Source organism: Bos grunniens, chromosome X (genome assembly GCF_055505025.1).
Source record: "Bos grunniens cultivar Pamir isolate PY7600 chromosome X, Bosgru_T2T1.0, whole genome shotgun sequence".
Classification (NCBI taxonomy): Eukaryota; Metazoa; Chordata; class Mammalia; order Artiodactyla; family Bovidae; genus Bos; species Bos grunniens.
In genome coordinates this window covers 4,444,259-4,469,579 of record NC_141194.1, presented here as the reverse complement: position 1 = coordinate 4,469,579, position 25,321 = coordinate 4,444,259, and the positions used below count along the sequence as shown (strand labels likewise).

The 25,321-nt window shown below is 49.2% G+C and overlaps 1 protein-coding gene across 5 annotated transcripts in view; it reads left to right on the top strand.

Annotated features, from left to right (window-relative positions):
* Positions 1–7,863, top strand: part of PUDP (pseudouridine 5'-phosphatase) — a 67,212-nt gene extending 59,349 nt beyond the window's left edge. For 4 of the 5 annotated variants that reach the window (XM_086387694.1, XM_086387696.1, XM_086387695.1 and 1 more), the window contains one exon: positions 6,387–7,863. In XM_086387694.1, the coding sequence (XP_086243820.1) occupies positions 6,387–6,563 (177 nt within the window). In that variant the 3' untranslated portion in view covers positions 6,564–7,863. Of the gene's footprint in view, positions 1–308; positions 3,378–6,386 lie in introns of those variants that run through there. The other variant, XM_086387698.1, reaches the window with a different exon arrangement.
* The last annotated feature ends 17,458 nt before the right edge of the window (positions 7,864–25,321 follow it).

Genomic DNA, 25,321 nt, shown 5'->3' with positions numbered 1-25,321 from the left:
ACACAGGCAGGCCCGTCTTGTCTCTACCTGGCCCTCCCCAGTGCCCTCAAACCTAGGCTGTCAGGAAGCAGGCTCTCCTTCCCTCCACCGTAACAGTGACCCCAGTGCCCTCCTCGTCAGAAAGCCTGGACTCCCCTTCACCTCAACAGGGGCTGTGTCGTCCATCAGCCTCCACGTCGCCTCTGAAGGATTTCCCTGATCCCATCCACTGTCCCTTCCGTCCACCACCATCACATGGAGATTCTCTTTCGTGCATCTTCATTGCTAGCAAGTGGACCATCTTAGTTCTGATGATGCTTGTCTTTCAGGGACCTCCTGACTCCCTGGTGGTTCAGACAAGCAGCCAGGTGAAGTTCGTGGACGTGGGTTATCCCACAGGGGCCCCCCCCCCCCCCCGCGCTGAGTCTGAGCGTCTCTGGAGGAGCAGGGTCGCCACCTCTGGGTGCTGAGCCCCTGAAACGCTTCGCTTCACCTCCCCGGTCGTTCGTTGCAAATGTCATCCCTTCTAAATTAAACCCCTCCAGCTACAGTTTAATTAAGCTCATCTGTTCTCCTGGAGATAAAATCCAGATATATTTGAGCCCTCAGCTTGGTGAAGTGAAAAGAACACTGCATTCTGGAGACCTGGACGCCATCCCTAAATGCTGTGACCCTCCTGCCGCTGTGACCTTCAGCTCACCTCTGAGCCTTGGTCAGCGCAGGTCCCACAGTCCCACACTGGGGACAGTGACAGGAGAGTGCTGGCCAGCCTCTGTGCTCCCGTGTAGCACTCTGCAGCCCCTGTGTGGCTCTGAGTCCTGAACGGGGCCCTTCGGCCACTGCCCCAGATGTAGCAGGCAGAGCTCAGGTGCCCGCTGTCTGCCTGGCACTGTAGCGGGTGGGCTGCGTCTCCCACAGACCTGCCCGGTTACACACACAGGCTGTCAGAGGAGTGTTCCTGACCAGCCACTGCCTAAGATTCTTGGAAGTGTGTCCCGGGGTGCCCGCTATGGGTGCCAAGCTCCTTAGAGTCCCGAAACTGTGTCCCGGGGTGCCTGCTAAGGGTGCTGAGCTCCAAACATCACCCCCGTAGGTTAAAGGTTCGTATATGTCGTGGTCCGTGTGCAGGTTGGAAAAGACATTCCAGACCTAGAACATTTCAGAGTCGAGTTTGTTAGAGTGGAAGACGCTGTCAGAACAGCGGCTCACGGGAGAGCCGATGCTTTCGTGGGTCGGTAGTGGATGTTTGCAGCCTCGGGACAAAGCCAATTCCTGCTGGAGGGGTGGTATTAGGTGACTGGTCATTAGGGCATTACAGGGTGGATGTTTTATCTAATACGGAGTCAGGGAACGACTGGTGTAGCTCAGGGGGCCTCACGTCAACAGTTGCTATGGAGCTTGGTCTGTTCCAGATGACCCAGTTACACACAGGGCTCCACAGCTGTGACCTTGGTACAGGGCTGCTCAGTACCCACGAGATGTCAGGGCAGGGGGTGAGGTGCAGGGGCGGGGAAGGGCGTTCTGCGCCCCCAGCCTCTCCACCTGCTGCAGCGCCTCACAGCCCTCACCTTAGTTACGGGGACTGTCTCTCTGCAGAGACCAATGTGCATGTCCGCTAAGGTCACATTTTCCAAGTAGGTGTGACTGAGTTTTAGGTCCAGTGCGATTCCGTCAAGGCAGAGTTGGCAGGGCTGGGTGAGTCACTGAGGGAGCAGTGAAGTGACGGAAAGGAAGGAAGGAAGTGAAGGTCAACACCCGCTGGCCGGCGTGGGAGCCCGAAACCACCGGCAGGCCTTGGGGGACCTGCCAGGAGAGCACGTGCGCGTGTGCTCAGTTCTCAGTTGTGCACATGTCCTCCCGATGTTGGTGTAAGGTGTGAGCTGTAGTGCTTTGGCTTGTGTCTTTCAGTGGTTTGGTGACCCTTAAGTCCTGTGATAGCTGGGCAGACTCTTTCCGGGTAACTTTCAGAGCTCTGTTCTTTGATTTCAACACCTAGGCAGGCCGTGCAGGAAACACATATGCAGCGTGCAGAGCTCTCGTCCCTGGGTGCCTCTTGCCCGTGAGTGCTCCTGGCAAGACCGTTCGGTCTTAGGCAGTGCTCCCTCGCCTTGTCGCCAGGGCTCCGTTTCATGGAAGATGGTTTTTCCTTACACTGGAGCAGGGGGCTGGTTTGGAGACGACTCAAGTGTATTTCCATTTACTGAGTATGCGATTTCTATGATCATGACATCAGCTCCACCTCAGAGTATCAGGCATGAGATCCCAGAGGCTGGGGGCCCCCGTTCTCAGGAAACAAAGACGCAGAGAATAGTGGGCACATAAAAGCCGTCTGAAGCATTTTGACTGGTGCTTCACAATCCAGTCGTCATGCTGGTTTGCAGTCTCGCCACTTCTAAGAAGGCGGGGAAAGCCTACGATTCCAGGTGCCATCGAATGCCCAAGAAGCCGGTTCTGTCCCCGTGCAGCTGGCACTGGGGTTAGTGGGCGCTCGGACCGGCACCGCTGCTGCTGGCTCTCAGCAGGATTGGGGCTGTGTGTTTTCCATCCTGCGGCTGACTGCTCTGTTGGGCTTGTGTGAGGACTGGGCCTGGCCTGAGATGCCGGGGGGTCCTGTTCCCCCTAAACCACACACCCCACTACACACCCGAAGCTGTGTTTCCTGCCACAGTCTCCTCATACACGCTCCAGTGGACCGGCCAGTTCCGTGACCCAACACAGGCGCGTGTCCCTGGCACACAGTGAGGCCAGACAGGGCTGAAGCGTTGGGGTCTGGAGCTGAGAAAGGTTGACTGCAGGGCCAGTGAGGAGACGGTGCCTCACCCTCCCCCGCCACGAAACCCCCAACTCCCTGAAGGGGTTTCAGCAAAGCATTTTAAAGGCGAGAGAAGTGGGGCGTGGTTGGTTGTGACCAAGTTCTGGGTGCAGGAATCCTAGGTTCTAGGTTCTTACAACAGCATTTTAAGACAGCTTTTTACGTCTGTAAAAATGGGAAAGCGTCAGCCCTTTAAACGTCAGAGCCTTGAGGATGGCCTTCCTGTGTATTTCAGGCTAGGGGCTTCCCTGGTGGGGCTACTGGTAAAGACTCCACCAACTAGTGCAACAGACTGGGGGTTCAATCCCTGGGTGGGGAAGGTCCCCTGGAGGAGGGAATGGCAACCCACTCCAGTATGCTTGCCTGGAGAATCCCACAGACAGAGGAGCCTGGCGGGCTACAGTCCACAGGGTCACCAAGAGTCGTGCGCGACTGAACCAGTGAACAGCAACAATATTTCAGGCTCTCAGCAACGTTCTTAACTCAAGCAAAAGCAGTAGAAGAAAAGGTTAAAGGGAAAGAAACAAATCTAATGTGGAGTCAGATTTCTTCTTCCCTATTACAGTTCGCTTTTAAAAACTTCAAATTCTCTTTTGCCATCTCTGTACTTCTCAAATTCTTGTTGCGGATGTCAAGAGTCTGCCTGGCGCATAAGAAAAGTGTTTTCTCAGAGCCGTGAAGTGAGGAGGCTGGGTGAGAAGCCCGGAAGGGCGGGATTTGAGGAGCTCCCGGCACAGTGTCTGCAGTCACGGTTTCTGTTCTCATTTGGACTGGATTTACTGCACAGCTTGGTGCAGCGCTAAGGCATCCGCCTGCCAGCACAGGAGAGAGACATGGGCTCCAATCCTGGGTGAGGAAGATCCCCTGGAGGAGGGCATGGCAACCCTGTGCAGTGTTCTTGGCTGGAGAATCCAATGGACAGAGGAGCTTGGCGGGCTACAGACCATGGGGTCACAAAGAGATGGACACAATTGAGTACACAAACCCCACAGACTACGATTGCTTTTTACCTTTGAGGACAGTCAGCATCCTGAGTGAACGGGTGCACATGCCCCAGCTTGTCTGCTCGTCTTTTCCCTGAGTCATTTCGAGGACTCGGCATACTCACTCTCAGGATGCCCTCCCACCGGCCCTCTTGCTACACCAGCCCCTTAGATCCCCTCCGCCCGTGGACACGGGGACTGGCCTCCCTGATCCCCACCACCCTTTCCTCTGCAGCCCGCATGCTAAGCATCCTGGTTCACGTCTCCTTGGTAATCGGGGCGGTTCCTTCCAGAATTAGGCGGGGACAAATGATGCGCTGAAAAGAGTCACTAATAAACACGCCTCTAGAAAGAGCGAAACTTGCGGAAGCGGGGTATGTCAGCCTTCTGGTTGGTGCCCTAAAGGGCCGCACAGCTTTTCCGTGTCAGTCCGCCGTGTGCTGCTGGAGCGTCAAGGGCGTGTGGACACAGCTCTGCGTTTGCTGTGTCTGCATATGTGCTCTGCGTATCACCTTTGTGGGCTTGTGAACGGGCCGTCGAGTGTGAAAGCACTGTCCCCTCTCCTCGGAGAAGGAGAGTGTCCTGGGCCCCTGCTTTGCTTTGTGCCCCCGTTTCCAAGCCTCCGCTCTCTCCTACTCCTGCCCACATGCTCCTCGGAAGGAGCCTCTCACAAATGGTCTAGCTGTTTTCGTAACTCCAGCCAGACACTGTGAGGCCAAGGAATCAGCTAAAATCTCTTCCTCGGCCCCTCCGAAAGGTCCCAGGGCGCCCACACCGCGCTTCAGAACCCTCGGGGGTCTCAGAAACAAAACGCCAGTTGACATTTCAGTGCCTGTGCAGGTCCCAAGTAAAACCCCAGGGAGGTTGGGAATCCAGGCCGGTTGTATCCTGAAAAGGCAGGGAGCGAAACAGCGGGGCCAGGAAGCGCCCGGCTCAGCTGGAGAGACCGCCCTGGGCGGCCTGAGTGCAGTCCCCCTGTCCGAGCGAGAAGGCGTCCCTTCCCGGCCGGGGCGAGAGCCGGAGTCCCTGCTGTCCGAGTGTGAAGGCGTCCCCTCCCGGCCACGGCAGATACATGGGGGAGTCCGGGGCTGTCCAGGCGGGATTGCGGCCCCTCCCTGCCGGGGCGAGAGCCGGCAGTGTCCCGGGCCACCCGAGGCCTGCCGGGCGGGCGGCTAGCGGGCTGTTCCGGGCCCAGGACCCTGCTGTCGGCCACCGCGTGCCGGGCACCCGCCCACCCTGTGCGCTGCCTGGGGCTGACGGCTGGTCCTCACCCCGTTGGCAGATCCACAGTTCAGCCCCAGAAGGAAGGGATGAAGGGAAGGGAAAGAGATCAAGTCGGCGAGCCTGCTGCAGACCAGAGTGTGTGGTGTGTGTATGTGTATGTGTGTTTTGTTCTGTGTGTATTGTGTTTGTGTGTTGTGTGAGTTTATTGTGTTGCTTGTGTGAGTCTATTGTGTGTTGTGTTGGGTGTTGTGTGAGTGAGTGTATTCTGTGTTGTGGGTGTGTCGTGTGGGTGTATTCTGTGTTGTATGTATTGTGGGTGTGTTGTGTGTACTGTGTGTATTGCGGATGTGTTGTGTGTATGGTGTGTGTTGTGTGTATTGCAGGTGTGTGTGTCGTGTGTGTGTTGTGTGTATCGTAGGTTGTGTGTACTGTTGTGTGTACTGTGGGTGTGTGTGTTGCGGGTGTGTTATATTGTGTGTATCCTGTGTGTCGTGTGTGGTGTGTACAATGTGTGTTGTGTACTGTGGGTGTGTTTTGTGTATTGTGGGTGTGTTGTGTTGTGTGCATCCTGTGTGTCGTGTGTGTTGTGTGTATTGTGTGCTCTGAGTGCTGCGGGTGTCCACCCCCGGCGTGCTGGGGCAGCGGTGCATTGGGCGCTGAGGAGAATGTCTCGGTGGACCAGGGAGCAGCCCTGCTGACGGCCACGCGGCCCCCCGCAGACAGATGCTCAGTGCAGAGGGTGCCTCAGCCCCGCAGAAGGGCTCCCCGGGGCTCCGGGGGGAGAAGCCGCCTGCAGCGCGCAGACGCGCGCCCATCCCTGGGCGGGGAGAGCCGTGGAGGAGGGCAGCCTGCTCCCGTGTTCTTGCCTGAGAGTCGCACGGACAGAGGAGCCTGGGGGGCTGCAGTCCACGGGGTCACAGAGAGTGGGATACGACTGAGTGAACACACAGGCATGCGTGCACGCTCCCACGGCCCGTGTGGAGTGCCACGGGCGCAGGGAGACTGGGCAGGCGCGTGTGCTCCCGGGAGGGAAGGGGTGTGAGGCTGACGGCCCGCTCAGCCCCGGGCAGGCCCGTCTCTCACTCGGAGCACGGACTGCCCTGAACCTGGCGTGGGCTATGCCAGCTTTCGGGGCTCAGCGATGGGCCAGCCTGCTGTCAATGCCAGGGTGGGCCGCGCTTGGATGGGGAGCCTGCCAGCCCCCTCCGGGCCCCTCACGGGTGATGAACCGGGCAGCCCCCGTCCACACCTTCCTGGGTCCCGCAGAACTCCTGCCATGCCCACAGGCAGACTCAGCCGCCGGCCACGGTGGCCGTGCCCACCCAGGCGAGACGTGGGTACCGACTGGGACGACAACCCTCTTTTTTTTCCCCTCCCTTGCCCCGCAGTGCCTGGTCTTCGAAGACGCGCCCAACGGGGTGGAGGCGGCTCTCGCCGCCGGGATGCAGGTGGTCATGGTCCCCGACGGAAACCTGAACCCAGGCCTGACCTCCAAGGCCACCCTCGTGCTGGGTTCCCTGCAGGATTTCCAGCCCGAGCTGTTCGGCCTGCCGCCCTACGACTGAGACGGCGCCCACCCACCCCAAGCCCGGGGGTCCCTGCCGGGAGAGGGCCGGGGGGACGCCCCGAGGAGCTGGAGGGAAGCCCTGCGCCCAGACCTTCCCCGGAACTGGCCTTCAGCCGCCAAGCCGTCTCACCCCGCAGAGGGCGGGGCCCGCGCTCTCCACAGGGGCCGCAAACCCTCACTTGACACGCAGAAGACAGACCCGGCCCGGAGCACAAGATGGAAAATTCTCACTCGAATAATCGAATTTAGTGTCCGAATAATTGAGCTTCACGTCCTGTATCTTCTTTGCTGTTCTCAACCCTGGCTGGCAACTGTGAAATATGTATGCATATATGTATGTGCTTGTATGTATATATATGTAGGTACATATTTATTTATATTTATAGACATCGAGTACTGTATCCTCTTCAGTGTTTTTTCGTCTTCACAGGCAGTAGCCACTGATACAAGTGAGGTGCTCATTCTGTCTGTAATCTGAGTGGGAAATTCACATCACGGGTGAGCTTTTAATAAGTGACGCTCTTTATCAGTAGACGATGGCATTCTTCCTGTGTCCTTCAAAGTGCTCTGGACCTGTGGTCAGAGCCTGTGACCGCGATCATCTGTCATTTGCCGTCGATGTAAACATCATTGTAGCCTATATCTTATATCAAGGTGCATATGCACGTTCGAGAATGTTTTCTACCTCAGAGAAATCGTTTCCTTTAAGATCATTTATTTTTCTAATACGCTCTTTGGTACAGATAGAATTGGACTGGAGAATGCCGTCTTGGTACCACCAAGAACCCATTTGGGGAACAGTTTATCGGACATTACGCTCTGGTGATTAACGCCTTCTAATAGATTTCCTTCAGAAACCTGGCACGCTGCAGTCCATGGGGTCGCAAGGAGTCAGACACGACGTAGCAACTGAACAACAGGCTTCCTCAGCCTTTTGCGATGGGAACATCATTAAAAATGAGAATAATGTAATCACAGGGTGTTCCTACTGGGTGGCCCCCGCCAAGTATTCTCTGTTACTGATTGTCTTGAGCTGATTTTCAGCTGTGTAAGGTCTTAGGAAAATGGTAGAAATATGTGTTATGGTGATGATTGTTCGTGATTATTTCTGGCCTTTGACCAGTTTTGCACCGTTTCAGCTAATTGATCTCAATATTTCTTGATGGCCCCATATACGTGTCTGTTCTTTGAATTCTCCCTGAAATTGCTTGTAACATCTTACTGTTTCTTACCAGTTAATTTCTCATCTTACCAGTTAATTTCATTGAATAAAAGTTTTGACTCTTGTTTCTGTTTTATTTGTGAGTATGATTTTATCTTTCTCTTTTAGAAACAATGTCATATCCCAGGGACTTCCCTGGTGGTGCACTTCCCCATCCAGTGCTGGGCGTGTCAGTTCCATCCCTGGTTGGGGCGCTTAAGATCCCACATGCCTTTGTGGCCAAAAATCCAAAACAGAAAGAAACAATATTGTAGCAAACTCAATAAAGACTTAAAAAAAAAGTATCCTCTAACAAATGTAAAAGATAAATGTGACTGGTTGACTATTTTTTTTAAGCCACAAACAGTATTAATACTGTAAGATGATATTTGCATATGTATATTTTTTAATTTTTATTGAAATCTACTTGTTTTACAATGTCATGTAGCTTCAGGTGTTCAGCAAACTGATTTGCTGATAAACATGTATGTATTCTTTTTCTGATTGTTTCCCATTATGGGTTATTCCAGAATATGGAGTAGATTCCCTGTGCTGTGCAAGTACGTCCTTGTTATCTATTTTATATACAGTAGGCATTTACATATGGTCAGTGAACCAAGCTTTCTTTGCACTCAGCAGATAAAGGTTCTCAGTGAAATGGTCACATACTTGATTTGTAAGGGATCACATTCTTCCCAAAAGCTTGTGTTTCATGCATAAGGTCGTTTCTATCCCTTGTTTTACATTGCACATATAAATGATATCATACGGTATTTGTCTTTCTCTGACTTCCTTCGCTTAGTGTTGCTGTAAATGGCACGTCTTTAGATCTCTTATTAAACGTGAGACCGTGGGAAACATGCCATTAAATACGTTTACTCATTGAGAACCTTGTCAAAGAGGTGGTGAGTTCATATATTATGCAGAGGCATTTAAAATGACTTGTTTACAAAATCTGCTTTGCAGAAGAATTGCCTTGCATTCCACATTCAGAGTCTCAGTCAGATAAGGATAGATATGTAATCCAAGTCAATACTTTTAATTGGTGATGTACTAACTATTCCGTTTAAAAGTCAAAAACAAAAGTATTCCTCCTTCAGTACGTTTTTATCACCATTCTAGAAGTTCTAGTCAATGAGTAATGCCACTTAATGTTTACATATGAGTCCCATCATATAAAAACTCTCCGAACCGTGTCTATTTCTGCACTTCCGAAGGATGTCTTCACTGGATCCTGAATTCTGAAGTGTTAGTTGCTCAGTTATGTCTAACTCTTTGTGACTGCATGGACTGTAGCCCGCCCAGCTCCACTGTGCATGGGATTCTCCAGGCAAGAATACTGGAGTGGGTTGCCATTCCCTTCTCCAAGAGATCTTCCCGACCCAGAGATGAAACCCAGGTCTTCTGCATCGGCAGGCGGATTCCTTACTGCTGAGCCATCCAGGAAGCCCAAGAGTGCTCCTTGTTACCTGCCTCTAAGTCTTAACGTCTTGAGGAGACAAATTGAGGCACAATCAAATGGTTTTGTATCTTATGAGGCCAGTGCTGGGGCTGACTCTTAAAGGTTAACCCTCAGGGCAACACTCCAGAAAACGTCATCATTCCCCACACTGTTAATCGTGAGCTGCAGGGAAATACATAGAAATTGTTGGTAATTTCAAGGATGTTTGGCATTTCAACACCATTGTCCGGGTGCAGAACTGACTCTTCTGGATCTTGCCTGGATGTGGCCAGCCCTGTATGTATTTCCTCGTGGGCCCACGCTGTTGAAAGCAGCCCCCAGAACACACTCTTGCTTTATTAGCTGCACCATCCTTTTTAAAAAAAAAAAAAAATATATATATATAATTTTTGATCTGGACCATTTTTTTAAGTCTATTGAAATTCGTCACAATATTGTTTCTGTTGTATGCTCTGCGTTTTTGACCACAAACCTTGTGGGATCCTACTTCCCCAGCCAAGAATAGAACCCACATCTCCTGCCTTGCAAGGCGGTGTCTTAACCGCTGGACCGCTGGGGAAGTCCCTGAGTCATCTATTTTTAATTAAGGAGAATATTTTCCTTACACAAGTTTGAGACGCCCACTAATGGAGAAAATACGAAGCCTCTGGAATGCCAGCTCTTATCTCTTGCCTTCAATGGCTCCCTCGTGACTGCGGTCCTCAGGATTCTCGAGTTAACCTCCGGGAAGCTGTGAAATGTCAGTCTCCAGTGCTCGCTCTTGGGAAACACCAGGCCCCCGGGTGATGAGCTGTTTGTTCTCTGCTGATCCCCTTACTAACACGCAGCCATGTTGGTGAGGCAAGCGGTTGGCCGGTCCAAGGCCGGATCTGACGCGAGAGCGATGCGCCTGTGTTTTCAGCATTCCTGCGGGGTTCCTGCAGGTCATCCATCGCTAGGCTCACGGTCCCCTGAGCAGAGCATGCGCTGGTGGTGCTGTAGTCGCAGTCACGTCCGACTCTTTTGCGACCGCCCCCACAGTACAGTCACTGTATCCCGCCAGGGTCCTCTGTCCGTGAGATTTCCCAGGCAAGAATACTGGGCGTGGTTGCCATTTCCTTCTCCACGGAGATCTTCCCAAGCCAAGGGTCAAACTTGCGTCTCCTGGTTACTCTTAGGGCAGGTTTTTAACCTCGTTCTCAAGGACTGGGATCCGAGGTTTTTTCATCCATCTCTCCTTTCTCTAACGGTACTTTTTTTTCTTTTTTTTTGTCTTTTTATTTATTTTGTAAATGTATTTTTAATTGGAGGCTAATAGCTTTACAAATGCTGTGTTGGTTTCTGCCACGCAGCCAAGTGAATCAGCTACATGTATCCCTATATGTATATCCCCTCACTCTTAAGCTTCCCTCTCAGCCCCCATCCCACCCCTCCAGCTCATCACACAGCACCGAGCTGAGGTGCCTGTGCTATCCGGTGTCTTCCTACTAGCTAGCTATCTTACACACATGGGTAGTGTATATGAGTCACTGCTGTTCGACTTCTCTCATTTTGGTACCTCGATTCCTCCTCTGCAAACCGCAGTTTGTCCATACGACTGTCCTGACGACCCCTCCCCACCACCGTCCCCACCCCCACACCATCCAGTGCGAACTTGGCTCCGGGGTTTGGGGATGAAGGGAACTCAGCCTTCAGCCTGTTGGCTGCAGGGTCCCCAGAGTACTGCTGAAGGTGTCTGAGACGAGCTGCTCCGGTCTGGTGAGAGTCCCTGTGGGCCGCCCACTTTCCTGTTAGCTGCGGATGCACAGCTTCCTTTCTCTGCCCAGAACTCCTTGGAAGTAGTAGCTCAAAGTATATCCCAGAAGTTTGCAGGCTAGATATTTCGCAGCACCTGATGGGGTTTGTTTCCCAGCAGTGGTAGACCAGATGGACGTGATCTGACCCCCATGCAATGTGGAATTTAATATAAGGGCTATAGTTAAGGACCCATAGAAATGTACAATTGCAAATTGCTATACATGCTGGGAGGCAGAAGAACAGTGTCTTAGGGGGAACAGTGGTGGGCACCTCCTTTAAATTGGGGCCTGTAGGGTCAATGAGACGGCCTCAGTATAGAAGCAATATATAAGGAGGCAGTGGAAGTTGGCCAGTTTCTTACGAACTTACTGATCAGAGACATGAATGAGTCTTTTGTTGCCTGACTGGAGTGTCTCAGTGTTCACTTAACAAATTGCCAGCCACAGGTGTTAGTTTCTGCCAGAATCCCCTGGTCAATAAATGTGTTAAAAAGCAAAACAGAGATCGACCATACGTTACCCAGCATTTCCACTCTTGGGTAAGTACTCAAGAGAGATGAAAAGGTTTGTCCACACAGAAACTTGCATGCAGATGTTCGCTGCAGCGCCATTCGTAATAGTCAAAAGGAAGAAACCCCAGGAGCCATCCAAAGAGGAGGGCTTGGAGGGAGTTGGCTGTGATAAGGTCCGAGATTCCAGTGTTATTCGTACCTTTTAACCAACACCCAAAGACATTCCTCTAATTAGCTCACATTAGAAGGAGCTTCCTGTATGTGGAGCAATTCCGTCATTTGGACAAGAGATGGCTAGAGATCTCAACCATGGATTTAAGTCTGCAAGATGAATTGATGAATTCAGTCCATTTTCTGATGTTAAATGCATGTGTTTTTAAGTGTACATCACTGGGACTTCCCTGATAGTCTAGGGCTGAGACTCCATGTTTCCAGTGCAGGGGGGCCCGGGTTCGATCCCTGGTCTGGGAAGTAGAGCCCAGATGCCACGACTAAAGAACATTTGTTGCTGGATGCCACAACAAAGACCCTGCCTGCTGCACCTAACACCCAGTGCAGCCAAATAAATACACATTGAGTAAATAAGGAAATATCACTCAGCTGCATGGCAACAAGCTGTCGGTGAGAGGAACCAACGGAATGGACAAAGTAAAAGAGGAGGAATTCAAATCACTTCATGGTGTGTATTCAGTTTCCAGTGATCCAGTGGTCCTGTGATGGTGTGTCGAGGTAAGCCAAAGCCTGGCTTAGGAAATGCAGAGCTTCAGGAGAATCTGGGTCCTAACAGATGAGAAGGTGCCCGGTGAAGACTGGTCGGAAGGAAGTGATTGCAGCGTCATAATGCTGAAAGTCTCAGGACTTGCCTGGTGGTCCAGTGGTTAAGAATCCACCTTGCAGTTCAGGGGACATGGGTTCCATCCCTGTTTGGGGAGGGGTCCAGTGGTTCAGAATCTATGTCTTGCAGTTCAGAGGACATGGGTTCAATCCCTGTTTGGGGAACTAAGACCCCACATGCCACGGGGCAAGCAAGCCCATGCACCACAACCAGAGAGTCTGTGCATGGCAGAAACAGAAGCTCGCACATGAGCCAGTGAAGACGCTGCGCGCTGCAACTAAGACCCAACACAGCCAAAGAAAGAAATAGCGAAAAAGGGAAAGTCCACCTCGAAATACAGCCAGGAGAACACGGACCATCTGGACAGACAGGTGGACACGCAGTCTGGGTACCTGTGCTTGGAGAAGAAGAGTTCTGGGGGCCAACGACAGACTGGAGAAGATGAAGGGGAAGGGCTTGACACCATGAGAGGAGACTACACTTGAGAAACATGACCGATCAGGGGAGCAAAGACTTGGGCCTGTCCCTCCAGGGGAAAAGTGAGCCTGGGGAGAATCTGCTGTCTCTTGTAGTTTTCTGTGGACTGAATGGTTCAAAGTGAGTAGAAAGAGGAGGAGGTGCTTTGTCACCCCAGACGGTACAGAGTTGTGCAAAGGAATCTTACCTTGATCCTAAATGAAAGGAGGGCCCCTGGCCAGTGGGCAGGGTTGAAATGTCTCTTTCCAAAGTCGAGGCTGTGGACAGAAGGGGAGGACTTGAGAACAGGCTGACCCAAGGGAGGGCAAGCAGAGAGGAAAGGACTCCTGAAGTGGTTGGCATTTCCCCCCGAAAGTGCATCTAATCCCGCAAATCCAGCACGGCCCGGTCACTAAAGGTCTCTCAGCCTGTGTCTTCCCAGCTCACCACACCAGATGTCTGTTTTCAGCTTGCCAAGGACGCAGCCACCGGCTCGTATGAGTCAGGCCCCCGACAAACACTCCTGAATCCACATCTCTCTGCCTGCACTGAACCAGGTTGGGTCCTGCCTTTGTTCAAGCCCTGACAAACACTGCTGAGCCTGCATCTCTCTCCCTGCACTGAATCACGCTGGTTCCCGCCCTGTTCAAGCCCCCGACAAACACTCCTGAGCCTGCATCACTCTCCCTGAACTGACCCAGGCTGGATCCTGCCCTTGAGCCGGCACGTCACTCCGTGCACTGAACCAGGCTGGTTCCTGCCCTGTTCAAGCCCCCTACAAACACTCCTGAGCCTGCATTTAATTTCCTGAACTGAACCAAGCTGGGCCCTGCCCTTGTTCGAGCCCCCAGTAAACACTCCTGAGCCACCAACTCGCCCCCTGCCCTTGAACTAAGGCGCATCCTGCTCTTGTTCAGTCCCCCAGCAAACACTCCTGAGCCCGCATCTCACTCCCTGCAGTGAATCAGGCTGGGTCCTGCCGTTGTTCAAGCCCCTGACAAACAGTCCTGAGCCTGCGTCTCACTCGCTGCACCGAACCAGACTGGGTCCCGCCCTTGTTCAAGCCCCCGACAAACACTCCTGAGACCGCATCTGACTCTCAGGCTGGTTCCTGGCCTTATTCAAGCTCCCGGCAAAATATCCTGAGCCCCCGACTTTCTCCCTGCCCCTGAACTACTGTGTGTCCTGCGCTTGTTCAGTCCCACAGGAAACACTCCTGAGCCCGCATCTCACTCCCTGCACTGAGCCAGGCTGGGTCCTGCCCTTCTTCATGCCCCAACAAACAGGCCTGAGCCCACATCTTGGTCCTAGCATTGAACCAGACTGGGTCTTGCTCTTGATCCACTCCCCCAACAAAGGCGCCTGAGGCCACATCTCGGTCACTGTACTGAACCAGTCTAAGTCCTGCCCCTGTTCAAGCCCCCGGCAAATACTCCTGAGACCACATCTCGGTCCCTGCACTGAACCAGGCTGGGTCCTGCACTTCTTCAAGGCCCCAACCAACACTCCTGAGCCTGCGTCTGACTCTCAGACTGGTTTCTGGCCTTATTCAAGCCCCCAGCAAACAATCCTGAGTGCACATCTCGGTCGCACATCTCTGTCCCTGCACTGAACCAGGCTGGGTCCTGCAGTTGTTCAACCTGTGACAAGTACTCCTGAGCCAACATCTCAGTCCGTGAACTGAACCAGGCTGGGTCCTACCCTTGTTCATGGCCCCGCCAAATACTCCTGAGACCACATCTCGCTCCATGCACTGAACCAGGCTGGGTCCTAGCCTCGTTGAGCCCTGACAAACACTCCTGAGCCCACATCTCGGTCCCTGCACTGAACCGGGCTGGATCCTGCCCTTGTTCAAGGACCGGAAAAACACTCCTGAGCCTACATCTCGGTCCCTGCACTGAACCAGGCTGGTTCCTGCTTTTGTTCAATCCCCCGGCAAACAATCCTGAGCCCACAACTCGCTCCCTGCCCCTGATCTAAGGTGTGTCCTGCCCTTGTTCAATCCCCCAGGAAACACTCCTGAGCCCGCATCACTTGCTGCACTGAAGCAGGCTGGGTCCTGCCCTTGTTCAAGCCCCTGACAAATAGTCCTTAACCCTCATCTCGGTGCCTGCACTGGACCAGGCTGGGTCCAACCCACGTTCATGCCCACTACAAACAGGCCTGAACCCACATCTTGGTCCTAGCACTGAACGACACAGTGTCGTGCCCTTGTTCCATCACTCAGGAAATACTCGTGAGCCCACATCTTGGTCCCTGCACTGAACTAGGCTGCTTCCTGCCCTGTTCAAACCCCTTACAAACACTCCTGAACCTGCATCTCACTCCCTGCACTGAAGCAGACTGGATCCTGCCCTTGTCTCTCCACGCAGAACTCCACAGTGACTCCTCACATAGCCTGTGAATCCACTTGTGACAATACAGAGGCCCCAGAGATCATAACTTCGCCACTCCATCCCTTCTATCAGAGTGCTCCCTCCTTGCTTTTGGCCGAGAACCGCTAATAAACAGGGAATGACATTTTGATGAGCTGCTAATAAGAGGGAATCACATTTTGATTTTTGATGAAAAATCACATTAAAAATTTTTTTTTAATTTTTTTATTGAAGCATAATTGCTTTACAGAATTTTACTCTTTTCTGTCAAATCTTAGCATGAATCAGCCATAGGTATACATATATCCCCTCCCTTTGAACCTCCTTCCCATCTCCCTCCCAATCCCACCCCTCTAGGTTGATACAGAGCCCCTGTTCGACGTTCCTGAGACATACAGCAAATTCTTTTTGGCTCTCTATTTTATATATGGTAATGTAAATTTCGACTGGTGTGCTGCAATTCATGGAATCGCAGAGTCGGACACGCCTGAGTGACTGAACTGAACTGAACTGAACTGAATGTAAATTTCCAGGTTACTCTCTCCATACATCTCATCCTCTCCCCATATCTGTTAGTCTATTCTTGATATCTGTTATTCCATTGCTGCCCCGTAAATAAATTCCATTTTTCTAGACTGTATATATGGATTAGTATATGGTATTTATGTTTCTCTTTCTGACTTACTTCACTCTGTATAATAGGTTCTAGGTTCATCCACCTCATTAGAACAGACTCAGAGGCTTTCCTTTTTATGGGCTGAGTCATATTCCATTGTCTGTATGTACCACAACTTCTTTATCCATTCATCACATTTTGAAGATACAGACAGGCTTTTGAGTAGGAAGCAGTAGAGGAGAAAGGTCTGAGTGGCAACTTGCTGGGACCGTGGAGGGAATTTCCAAACTAACACCATTACACACTGTTTTAGTGACGTGAAAAGTCGCTCAGTCGTGTCCGACTCTTTTTGACCCCCATGGACTATACAGTCCATGGAATTCTCCAGGCCAGAATTCTGGAGTGGGTAGCCTTTTACTTCTCCAGGGGATCTTCCCAACCCAGGGATCGAACCCAGGTCTCCCTCACTGCAGGTGGATTCTTTATCAGCTGAGCCACAAGGGAAGACCACACACTATTTTAAGAGAGTTCCAAAATAAACTTACAAGTGTGAGATTAATTCTCAAATAAGCCATAGTGATGAGTGACTGAGTTAATGTCTCCTTAAAAAAAAAAAAAGAATGTTTACTGAAGGCTGACCGTGGGCATCCACGGCCTCCCCGAATGCCAGCTCCTTTTATTGAATTACCGGGTGCAGGAGGCAAGCCCGCCTCCGTCCTGGGCAGCGAGAAGGCCGTGGGATCAGGTTGGGAAAGGACGTGCCCCTGGGCGCTCGAGCGGCAGTGCAGGGCAGCACATGGTACTTATGTTCTTTAACCCTCTTGTGAGGGTCCTTGCCCAGGGCACCGCGTCTCTCCATTTCCACCCATGTGGCAGCAGCATTCAGCTGACTTCTCAGGGCAGAGCCACGATGGGGCTCAGCCAGCTCCTAGAACATGCTCCAAGCTCTGGGGTGACACAGATGCCCGCATCTAAGGGGGTCTGAAGATGAAGGTGGTGCCCGCTGGACCACTTTTCCTGGGCAGCTAGAGATGGGGCTAGTTTTACAGACCTGCTTCATGAAAGACTCTGTCTCCAGACTCATGTTCACAGTGGGGTTGCAACCCCAGAGGGCAGACAGTCAGTCTCCAGAACTTCCCTCCTTCCTGGCTGCTCACCCTCTTTTGGACAAAAGATTGACACGGTAGATGTCTGTGTGAGGGTGTTGGCTGTACCCCAACCCCTGACCTTCCCTGTGAGGTTCAGAGGGTCTGAGCTCAGAGGAAGAAATTGACACATACCTTCCAGGATTGGAATGGCTGGTCTTCCTTATCATAACCCAAATCCCATGGTGGCCTGGAGAACATTGAGAAAATAAACAGCATTCTGGGCTGTTTTCTCCACTTACTAGACTCACAGCTTAACGAGAAGAATGCCGGTATCACGCCCCCAAAGTTAGTCACTCAGTTGGTCACGTCCAGTTGTTTCAACCCTATGGACTGTAGGCTGCCAGGCTCCTCTGTGCATGGGATTCTCCAGCCAAGAATACTGGAGTGGATTGCCATTTTCTCCTCCAGGGGATCTTCCCAACCCAAAGAACAAACCAGGGTCTCCCGCATTGCAGGTGGATTCTTTACTATCTGAGCCACCAGCCTACACTTAGCCACAACGGCACTCATAAAGGGAACTCACCACTGGAGAGTCATTTCCAAACCAACATTGTTACACATTCTCTCAAGAAAGTTCCAAAACAAACTTCCACCTTTCTCTATATTCTATTATCTCCCTGATATATATATATATCAGATTAATTCTCAGATAAGCTGTGGTAATGGCTGACTCAGATATGCACTTCTTAAAAAAAAACGTCTACTGCAAACATTCAGAAGAAAACTTCTTGCATGAAGAAGGAAAGGGCGGTCAGAAAAAAACAGAGAGCATCCCTCCTCACAGGATATGGAGCTCAGACTTAAATACAGGGTTCATTTCTCCTTTAAGACTATGATGTTTTTCTCCTAAAGTGGCCCTGTTTCAGTTGACTGCAAATTTATTATAATATGAAGTTACTGAGTCAGGTGTATTAATTCCCACACCACCAGAGTGGTATACATTTGGGGAATTCTGTTTGTTTTTCAGCGTTGAATGGTTTCCCTACCCACAGGAGTAACCCCCTCTCCTTCTAAAACCTTTTATTTTGTTGAAATAAGTCAGCTGCTACAAGGAAGAGGTATCAAAACCAACATCTGTCTTTAATCTCTTTTCAAAAAATCCACACACTTCACCTCCCTCTTCAGTGTATCTAAAAGGTGATCTGAAACCCTGAAAATGTAAAATCGCCTCGGGATTCCCGAGGACGATTTCCACATCAAGTCTGAATCCTTCCCCTGTGGCCTCCGTAACCCACAGCCCCCAGGTGATCCTCCCCTGCGGTTTCCTGATAATACCTGCTGCGTTCATCGGGGCTGCAGACTTTTTACTCAGCAGCATGTTGAGCTCAGACAGAGAGTGCCTTCCACAGAGAAAACTGGAAGGGAAAGGAGAAAATAGAAATTATCATAGGAAGGGGAATAAATACGGTATACACACCTGCATGTCTATATAGCTCTTCTATCTATCTATCTGCCCACCTGCTTCTATCATCTGTCTGTCCACCTATCGATCTGCCATCTATCTACCAGTTTCTGTAAACTATCTACCTATTTATCATCAATATCTTCCTGCTTCTATCATCTATTATCTGCCTGTTTCTATCATCTATTATCTGCCTGTTTCTATCACCTATTATCTGACCGTTTCTATCACCTATTATCTGACCGTTTCTATCATCTATTATCTCCCTGTTTCTATCATTTATTATCTGCCTGTTTCTATCATCTATTATCCACCTGTTTCTATCATCCATTATCTGCCTGTTTCTATCATCTATTATCCACCTGTCTCTATCATCTATATGTACCTATCTCTATCATCTATTATCTGTTTCTATCATCTATTATCTCCCTGTTTCTATCATCTATTATCTGCCTGTTTCTATCATCTATTATCTGTTTCTAGCCTCTTGAGAAATCTGTATGCAGGTCAGGAAGCAACAATTAGAACTGGACATGGAACAACAGACTGGTTCCAAATAGGAAAAGGAGTACGTCAAGGCTGTATATTGTCACCCTGCTTGTTTAACTTATATGCAGAGTACATCATGAGAAACGCTGGACTGGAAGAAACACAAGCTGGAATCAAGATTGCCAGGAGAGATATCAATAACCTCAGATATGCAGATGACACCACCCTTATGGCAGAAAGTGAAGAGGAACTCAAAAGCCTCTTGATGAAAGTGAAAGAGGAGAATGAAAAAGTTGGCTTAAAGCTCCACATTCAGAAAACGAAGATCATGGCATCTGGTCCCATCACTTCATGGGAAATAGATGGGGAAACAGTGGAAACAGTGTCAGACTTTATTTTGGGGGGCTCCAAAACCACTGCAGATGGTGACTGCAGCCATGAAATTAAAAGATGCTTACTCCTTGGAAGGAAAGTTATGACCAACCTAGATAGCATATTCAAAAGCAGAGACATTACTTTGCCTACAAAGGTCCATCTAGTCAAGGCTATGGTTTTTCCTGTGGTCATGTATGGATGTGAGAGTTGGACTGTGAAGAAGGCTGAGCACCGAAGAATTGATGCTTTTGAATTCTGGTGTTGGAGAAGACTCTTGAGAGTCCCTTGGACTGCAAGGAGATCCAATCAGTCCATTCTGAAGGAGATCAGCCTGGGACTTCTTTGGAAGGAATGATGCTAAAGCTGAAACTCCAGTACTTTGGCCACCTCATGTTAAGAGTTGACTCATTGGAAAAGACTGATGCTGGGAGGGATTGGGGGCAGGAGGAGAAGGGGACGACAGAGGATGAGATGGCTGGATGGCATCACTGACTCGATGGATGTGAGTCTGAGTGAACTCCGGGAGTTGGTGATGGACAGGGAGGCCTGGCATGCTGTGATTCATGGGGTCACAAAGAGTCCGACATGAATGAGCGACTGAACTGAACTGGTCATCTATTATCCACCTGTTTCTATCATCTATTATCTGCCTGTTTCTATCATCCATTATCTGCCTGTTTCTATCATCTATTATCCGCCTGTTTCTATCATCTATTATCCAACTGTTTCTATCATCTATTATCTGCCTGTTTCTATCATCTATTATCTCCTGTTTCTATCATCTATTATCCAACTGTTTCTATCATCTATTATCTGCCTGTTTCTATCATCTATTATCTGTTTCTATCATCTATTATCTCCCTGTTTCTATCATCTATTATCTGTCTGTTTCTGTCTTCTATTATCTCCCTGTTTCTATCATCTATATTTCCCTGTTTCTACCATCTGTATCTACCTGTTTCTACTATTTATCTTCCCGTTTCTGTGTTCTATCATCTATTTATCTATCCCCTCTCATTAACATCTGAGTTTAGTGCAGTGTGTCTGCTATAGTTGACAAGCCAGTATTATTACCTGATTACTCAGTAAAGCCCACAGTTTATAACCACCTGTGCTCTGTCTAACCCCTCCCCTCCTCCTTAACCCTTGGCAATCAAAGACTTTTTTTTTTAACCATCCCAGTTGTTTTTTGTTGTTCAGTCACTAAGTCATGTCCGAATCTTTGTAACCCCATGAACCGCAGCACGCCAGGCCTCCCTATCCATCACAAACTCCCAGAACTTCCTCAACCTCATGTCCATCAAGTCAGGGATGCCATCCAACCATCTCATCCTCTGTCGTCCCCTTCTCCTCCAGCCTTCAATCTTTCCCAGCATCAGGGTCTTCTCCAATGAGATGGCTCTTCTCATCACACGGTCAAAGGATTGGAGCTTCAGATTGGAGCTTCAGATCTGTCAGTTCAGTCACTCAGTTGTGTCCATCTCTTTGCAACCCCATGGACTGCAGCACACCAGGCCTCCCTGTCCCTCACCAACTCCCAGAGCTTGCTCAAACTCATGTCCATTGAGTCGATGATGCCATCCGACCATCTCATCCTCTGTCGTCCCCTTCTCCTCCTGCCTTCAATCTTTCCCAGCATCATTGTCTTTTCCAATGAGTCAGCGTTTGGCATCAAGTGGCCAAAGTATTGGAGTTCATCAGTCCTTCCAACACATATTCAGGCTTGATTTCCTTTAGGATCGACTGGCTTGATCTCCTTGCAGTCCAAGGGACTCTCAAGAATCTTCTCCAACACCACAGTTCAAAAGCAGCAATTCTTCGGCGCTCAGCTTTCTTTATAGTCCAACTCTTCACATCCATACATGACTACTGGAAAAACCATAGCTTTGACTAGATGGACCTTTGTTGGCAAAGGAAAGTCTCTGCTTTTTAATATGCTGTCTAGTTGGTCATAACTTTTCTTCTAAGGACCAAGCGTTTTTTAATTTCATGGCTGCAGTCACACATCTGTGGTAATTTTGGAGCCTGAGAAAATACAGTTTATGACTATTTCCATTGTTTCCCCATCTATTTGCCATGAAGTGATGGGACCAGATGCCATGATCTTAGTTTTCTGAATGTGGAGCTTTAAGCCAGCTTTTTCAGTCTCCTTTTTCAGTTTCATCAAGAGACTTTTGAGTTCCTCTTCACTTTCTGCCATAAGGGTGGTGTCATCTGCATATCTGAGGTTATTGATATTTCTCCCGGCAATCTTGATTCCAGATTGTGCTTCCTCCAGCCCAGCGTTTCTCTTGATGTACTCTGCATGTAAGTTAAATAAGCAGAGTGACAATATACAGCCTTGACATACTCCTTTTCCTATTTGAAACCATGTCCAGTTCTAACTGTTGCTTCCTGACCTGCATACAGATTTCTCAGGAGGCAGGTCAGGTGTCCTGGTATTCCCATCTCTTTCAGAATTTTCCACAGTTTGTTGTCATTGACACAGTCAAAGGCTTTGGCATAGTCAATAAAGCAGAAGTAGATGATTTTACAATCTCTTGCTTTTTTGATGACCCAACAGATGTTGGCAATTTGGTCTCTGGTTCCTCTGACTTTTCTAAATCCAGCTTGAACATCTGGAAGTTCATAGTTCACATACTATTGAAGCCTGGCTTGGATAATTTTAAGCATTACTTTGCTAGCGTGTGAGGTAAGTGCAATTGTGCGGTAGTTTGATCATTCTTTGGCATTGCCTTCCTTTGCGATTGGAATGCAAACTGACCTTTTCCAGGCCTGTGGCCACTGCTGAGTTTTCCAAATTTCCTGGCATACTGAGTGTAGCATTTAACAGCATCATCTTTTACAATTTGAAATAGCTCAACTGGGATTCCATCAGCTCCACTAGCTTTGTTTGTAGTGATGCTTTCTGAGGCCCACTTGACTTCACATTCCAGGATGTCTGGCTCTAGGTCAGTGATCACACCATCGTGATTATCTGGGTCGTGAAGATCTTTTTTGTACAGTTCTGTGTATTCTTGCCACCTCTTCTTAATATCTTCTGCTTCTGTTAGGTCCATACCATTTCTGTCCTTTATCGAGCCCATCTTTGCATGAAATGTTCCCTTCTTATCTCTAGTTTTCTTTAAGAGATCTTTAGTTGTTCTCATTCTGTTGTTTTTCTCTATTTCTTTGTACTGATCACTGAGGAAGGCTTTCTTATCTGTCCTTGGTATTCTTTGGAACTCTGCATTCAGATGCTTATATTTTTCCCTTTTCTCCTTTGCCTTTAGCTTCCCTTCTTTTCACAGCTATTTGTAAGGCCTCCTCAGACAGCCATTTTGCCTTTTTGCATTTCTTTATTTTGGGGATTGTTTTGATCCCTGTCTCCTGTACAGTGTCATGAACCTCCGTCCATAGTTCATCAGGCACTCTCTCTATCAGATGTAGTCCCTTAAATCTATTTCTCACTTCCACTGTATAATCATAAGGGATTTGATTTAGGTCATACCTGAATGGTCTAGTGGTTTTCTCTGCTTTCTTCAATTTAAGTCTGAATTTGGCAATAAGGAGTTCATGATCTGAGCCACCGTCAGCTCCCGGTCTTGTTTTTGCTGACTGTAGAGAGCTTCTTCATCTTTGGCTGCAAAGAATATAATCAATCTGATTTCGGTGTCGACCATCTGGTGATGTCCATGTGTAGAGCCTTCTCTTGTGTTGTTGGAAGAGGGTGTTTGCTATGACCAGTGCGTTCTCTTGGCAAAACTCTATTAGACTTTGCTTTGCCTCATCTTGTACTCCAAGGTCAAATTTGCCTGTTACTCCAGGTATCTCTTGACTTCCTACTTTTGCATTCCAGTCCCCTGTGATGAAAAGGACATCTTTTTTTGGCTGTTAGTTCTAGAAGAAGCATCAGCCTTCCCGATGAATATTCAGCGTTGATTTCCTTTAGGGTTGACTGGTTGGATCTCGCTGGTGTCCAAGCGAGTCTCAAGAGTCTTCTCCAGGAGCACCACAGCTTGAGAGCATCGGTGCTTCGGCATTCAGCCTTCTTTTCACTTTCCTAGAAAGTCGTCTAGCTGAAGCATAGGGTGCTGTGGTTTTTCACACTGTCCCGTTTCACTTGGCCGTGTGCATTTTAAGGTTCTAAAGATTTTCAGAACAAAACATTCCGCTTAAATCAAGAACAATTCAGGAATCATACATATTTTCCATAACTGCAAAATGGACCGACTCGATTTTTCTAACATTCCACGTGAAGGCCCCTAGTTCTGTAACCAGCATGCAACAGTGTGGTTATATCTGATGTTTAATGCCTGTCTCATTTGGCTCATGCATTCTTTGCATTTTTATGCATTCATTCCACACTTGTGTATTCATAAAGCCCTTGCTTGAAAGGAGCTTACAATTATTTTTATTACAAATGCCATTACAAGCGGGAGCTTACAACTGTTTTTTATTACAAATGTCATTACAAGCAGTAGCTCATGTATGTCTACATTTTTATCTAAAGAAGTCAGAAAATACACATGCCAATGAACTCCGATTAAAATCCAAAAATTAGGGTGTCCTGGGAGATTTTGCGTTTCATGTGCGTTCATGTTTAAAGAGTCTTTTGTTCTGAACATATTTATTCGTGACATCTATCAGAGTAGTTTTCAACTGTGAGTTTACCTTGTCCTAAGGAAACTCATCTCCCCTATTTCAGACTTTCAAAGTAGTGTGCCAGGAACAAAATTGCTAAGTACCCGGGGGACTTCCCTGGAAGTCCAGTGGTTAAGACTTGCCTTCCAATGCAGGAGGTGCAGGTAACCCTTGGTCAGGGAGCTAAGATTCCCCCATGCCTCCTGGCCAAACCTCCCCTCCCCCCCGGCACACAACATAAAATATAGAAACAGTATTGTATCAAGGGGCTTCCCTGGTGGCTCAGACAGTAAAGAATCCACCTGCCAGGCGGGAGACCTGGGTTCCATCCCTGGGTTGGGAAGACTCCCTAGAGGAGGGCATGGCAACCCACTCCAGTATTCTTGCCTAGAGAATCCCATGGATAGAGCAGCCTGGTGGGCTACAGTCCATGGGGTCGCAAAGAGTCGGACAGGACTGAAAAGTGTCAGACACGACTGAGGGACTAAGCACACAGCACATTGTAACAAATTAAATAAAGGCTTAAGCAAAAGAAATACTTGTACCACCCCCCGCCCCCCACCCCCAAAATAGCCTACTTGAATCCATCAAGAGAGCATCGTATTTTGACATCTAATAACTTCCTAATCAGAAAGAGGATTTACCCCCTCCCAAAGTTAAAACGCATTCTCTGGTGGTAGAGAATTAGTCCTGCTGAGGTCAGAAATGAGAATCCCAGCTGGACGTTTCGAGTCTTCGTGAGCAGAGGAGTGTCGGCCCATTGGACAGAAGCTGCTTCATTTTGTGTCTCACAGCCCTGGGTCCACAAATATCATTTTGAAGATTGAAAAAAAAAAGGGGGGAGGGTGAGGACATGGCCAGTAGTATAATTATTGCACGTCTGCACATATGTGTGTGTGTGTGTGTGTGTATTTTGTGGTTTAGTCGCTAAGTCGAGTCCAAGTCCTTTGCGACCCCATGGACTGTAGTCCACCAGGCTCCTCTGTTGATGGGATTTCCCAGGCAAGAATACTGGAGTGGGTTGCCATTCCCTTCTCTAGTGTGTGACATGAAAGAAATATATATTTATAGTTTGAGAGTTTGCATAATATAGACTTCCCAATCCAGTGTGAGAATAGGTGGTCTGTGTGGTCTGAGCCCCTGAGGTTTTATGGTGGAGTCTGACACATGCTAATTTACAACCTCAACAGAAATCCCCATGCACAGAGGGTGCCTGGACTCTGTTCTCTTTCACGTTGAACTCAGTGACATGGGGACTTCCCTGGCGCTCCAGTGGTTAAGACTTCAGCTTCCAACACGGGGGAGTTGCGGGTTTGATCCCTGGAGAGCTCAGAGGCCGTGTGCCTCACCACCAAAAAACCAGAACATAGACAACAGAAGCAATATTGTAACAAAAATCAATAAAGACTTTAGGAATGGTTCACATCAAAAAAAAAAATCTTGAAATAAAGAAAAATGAGCCACACAGCTCCCCATCGTGAAGACTG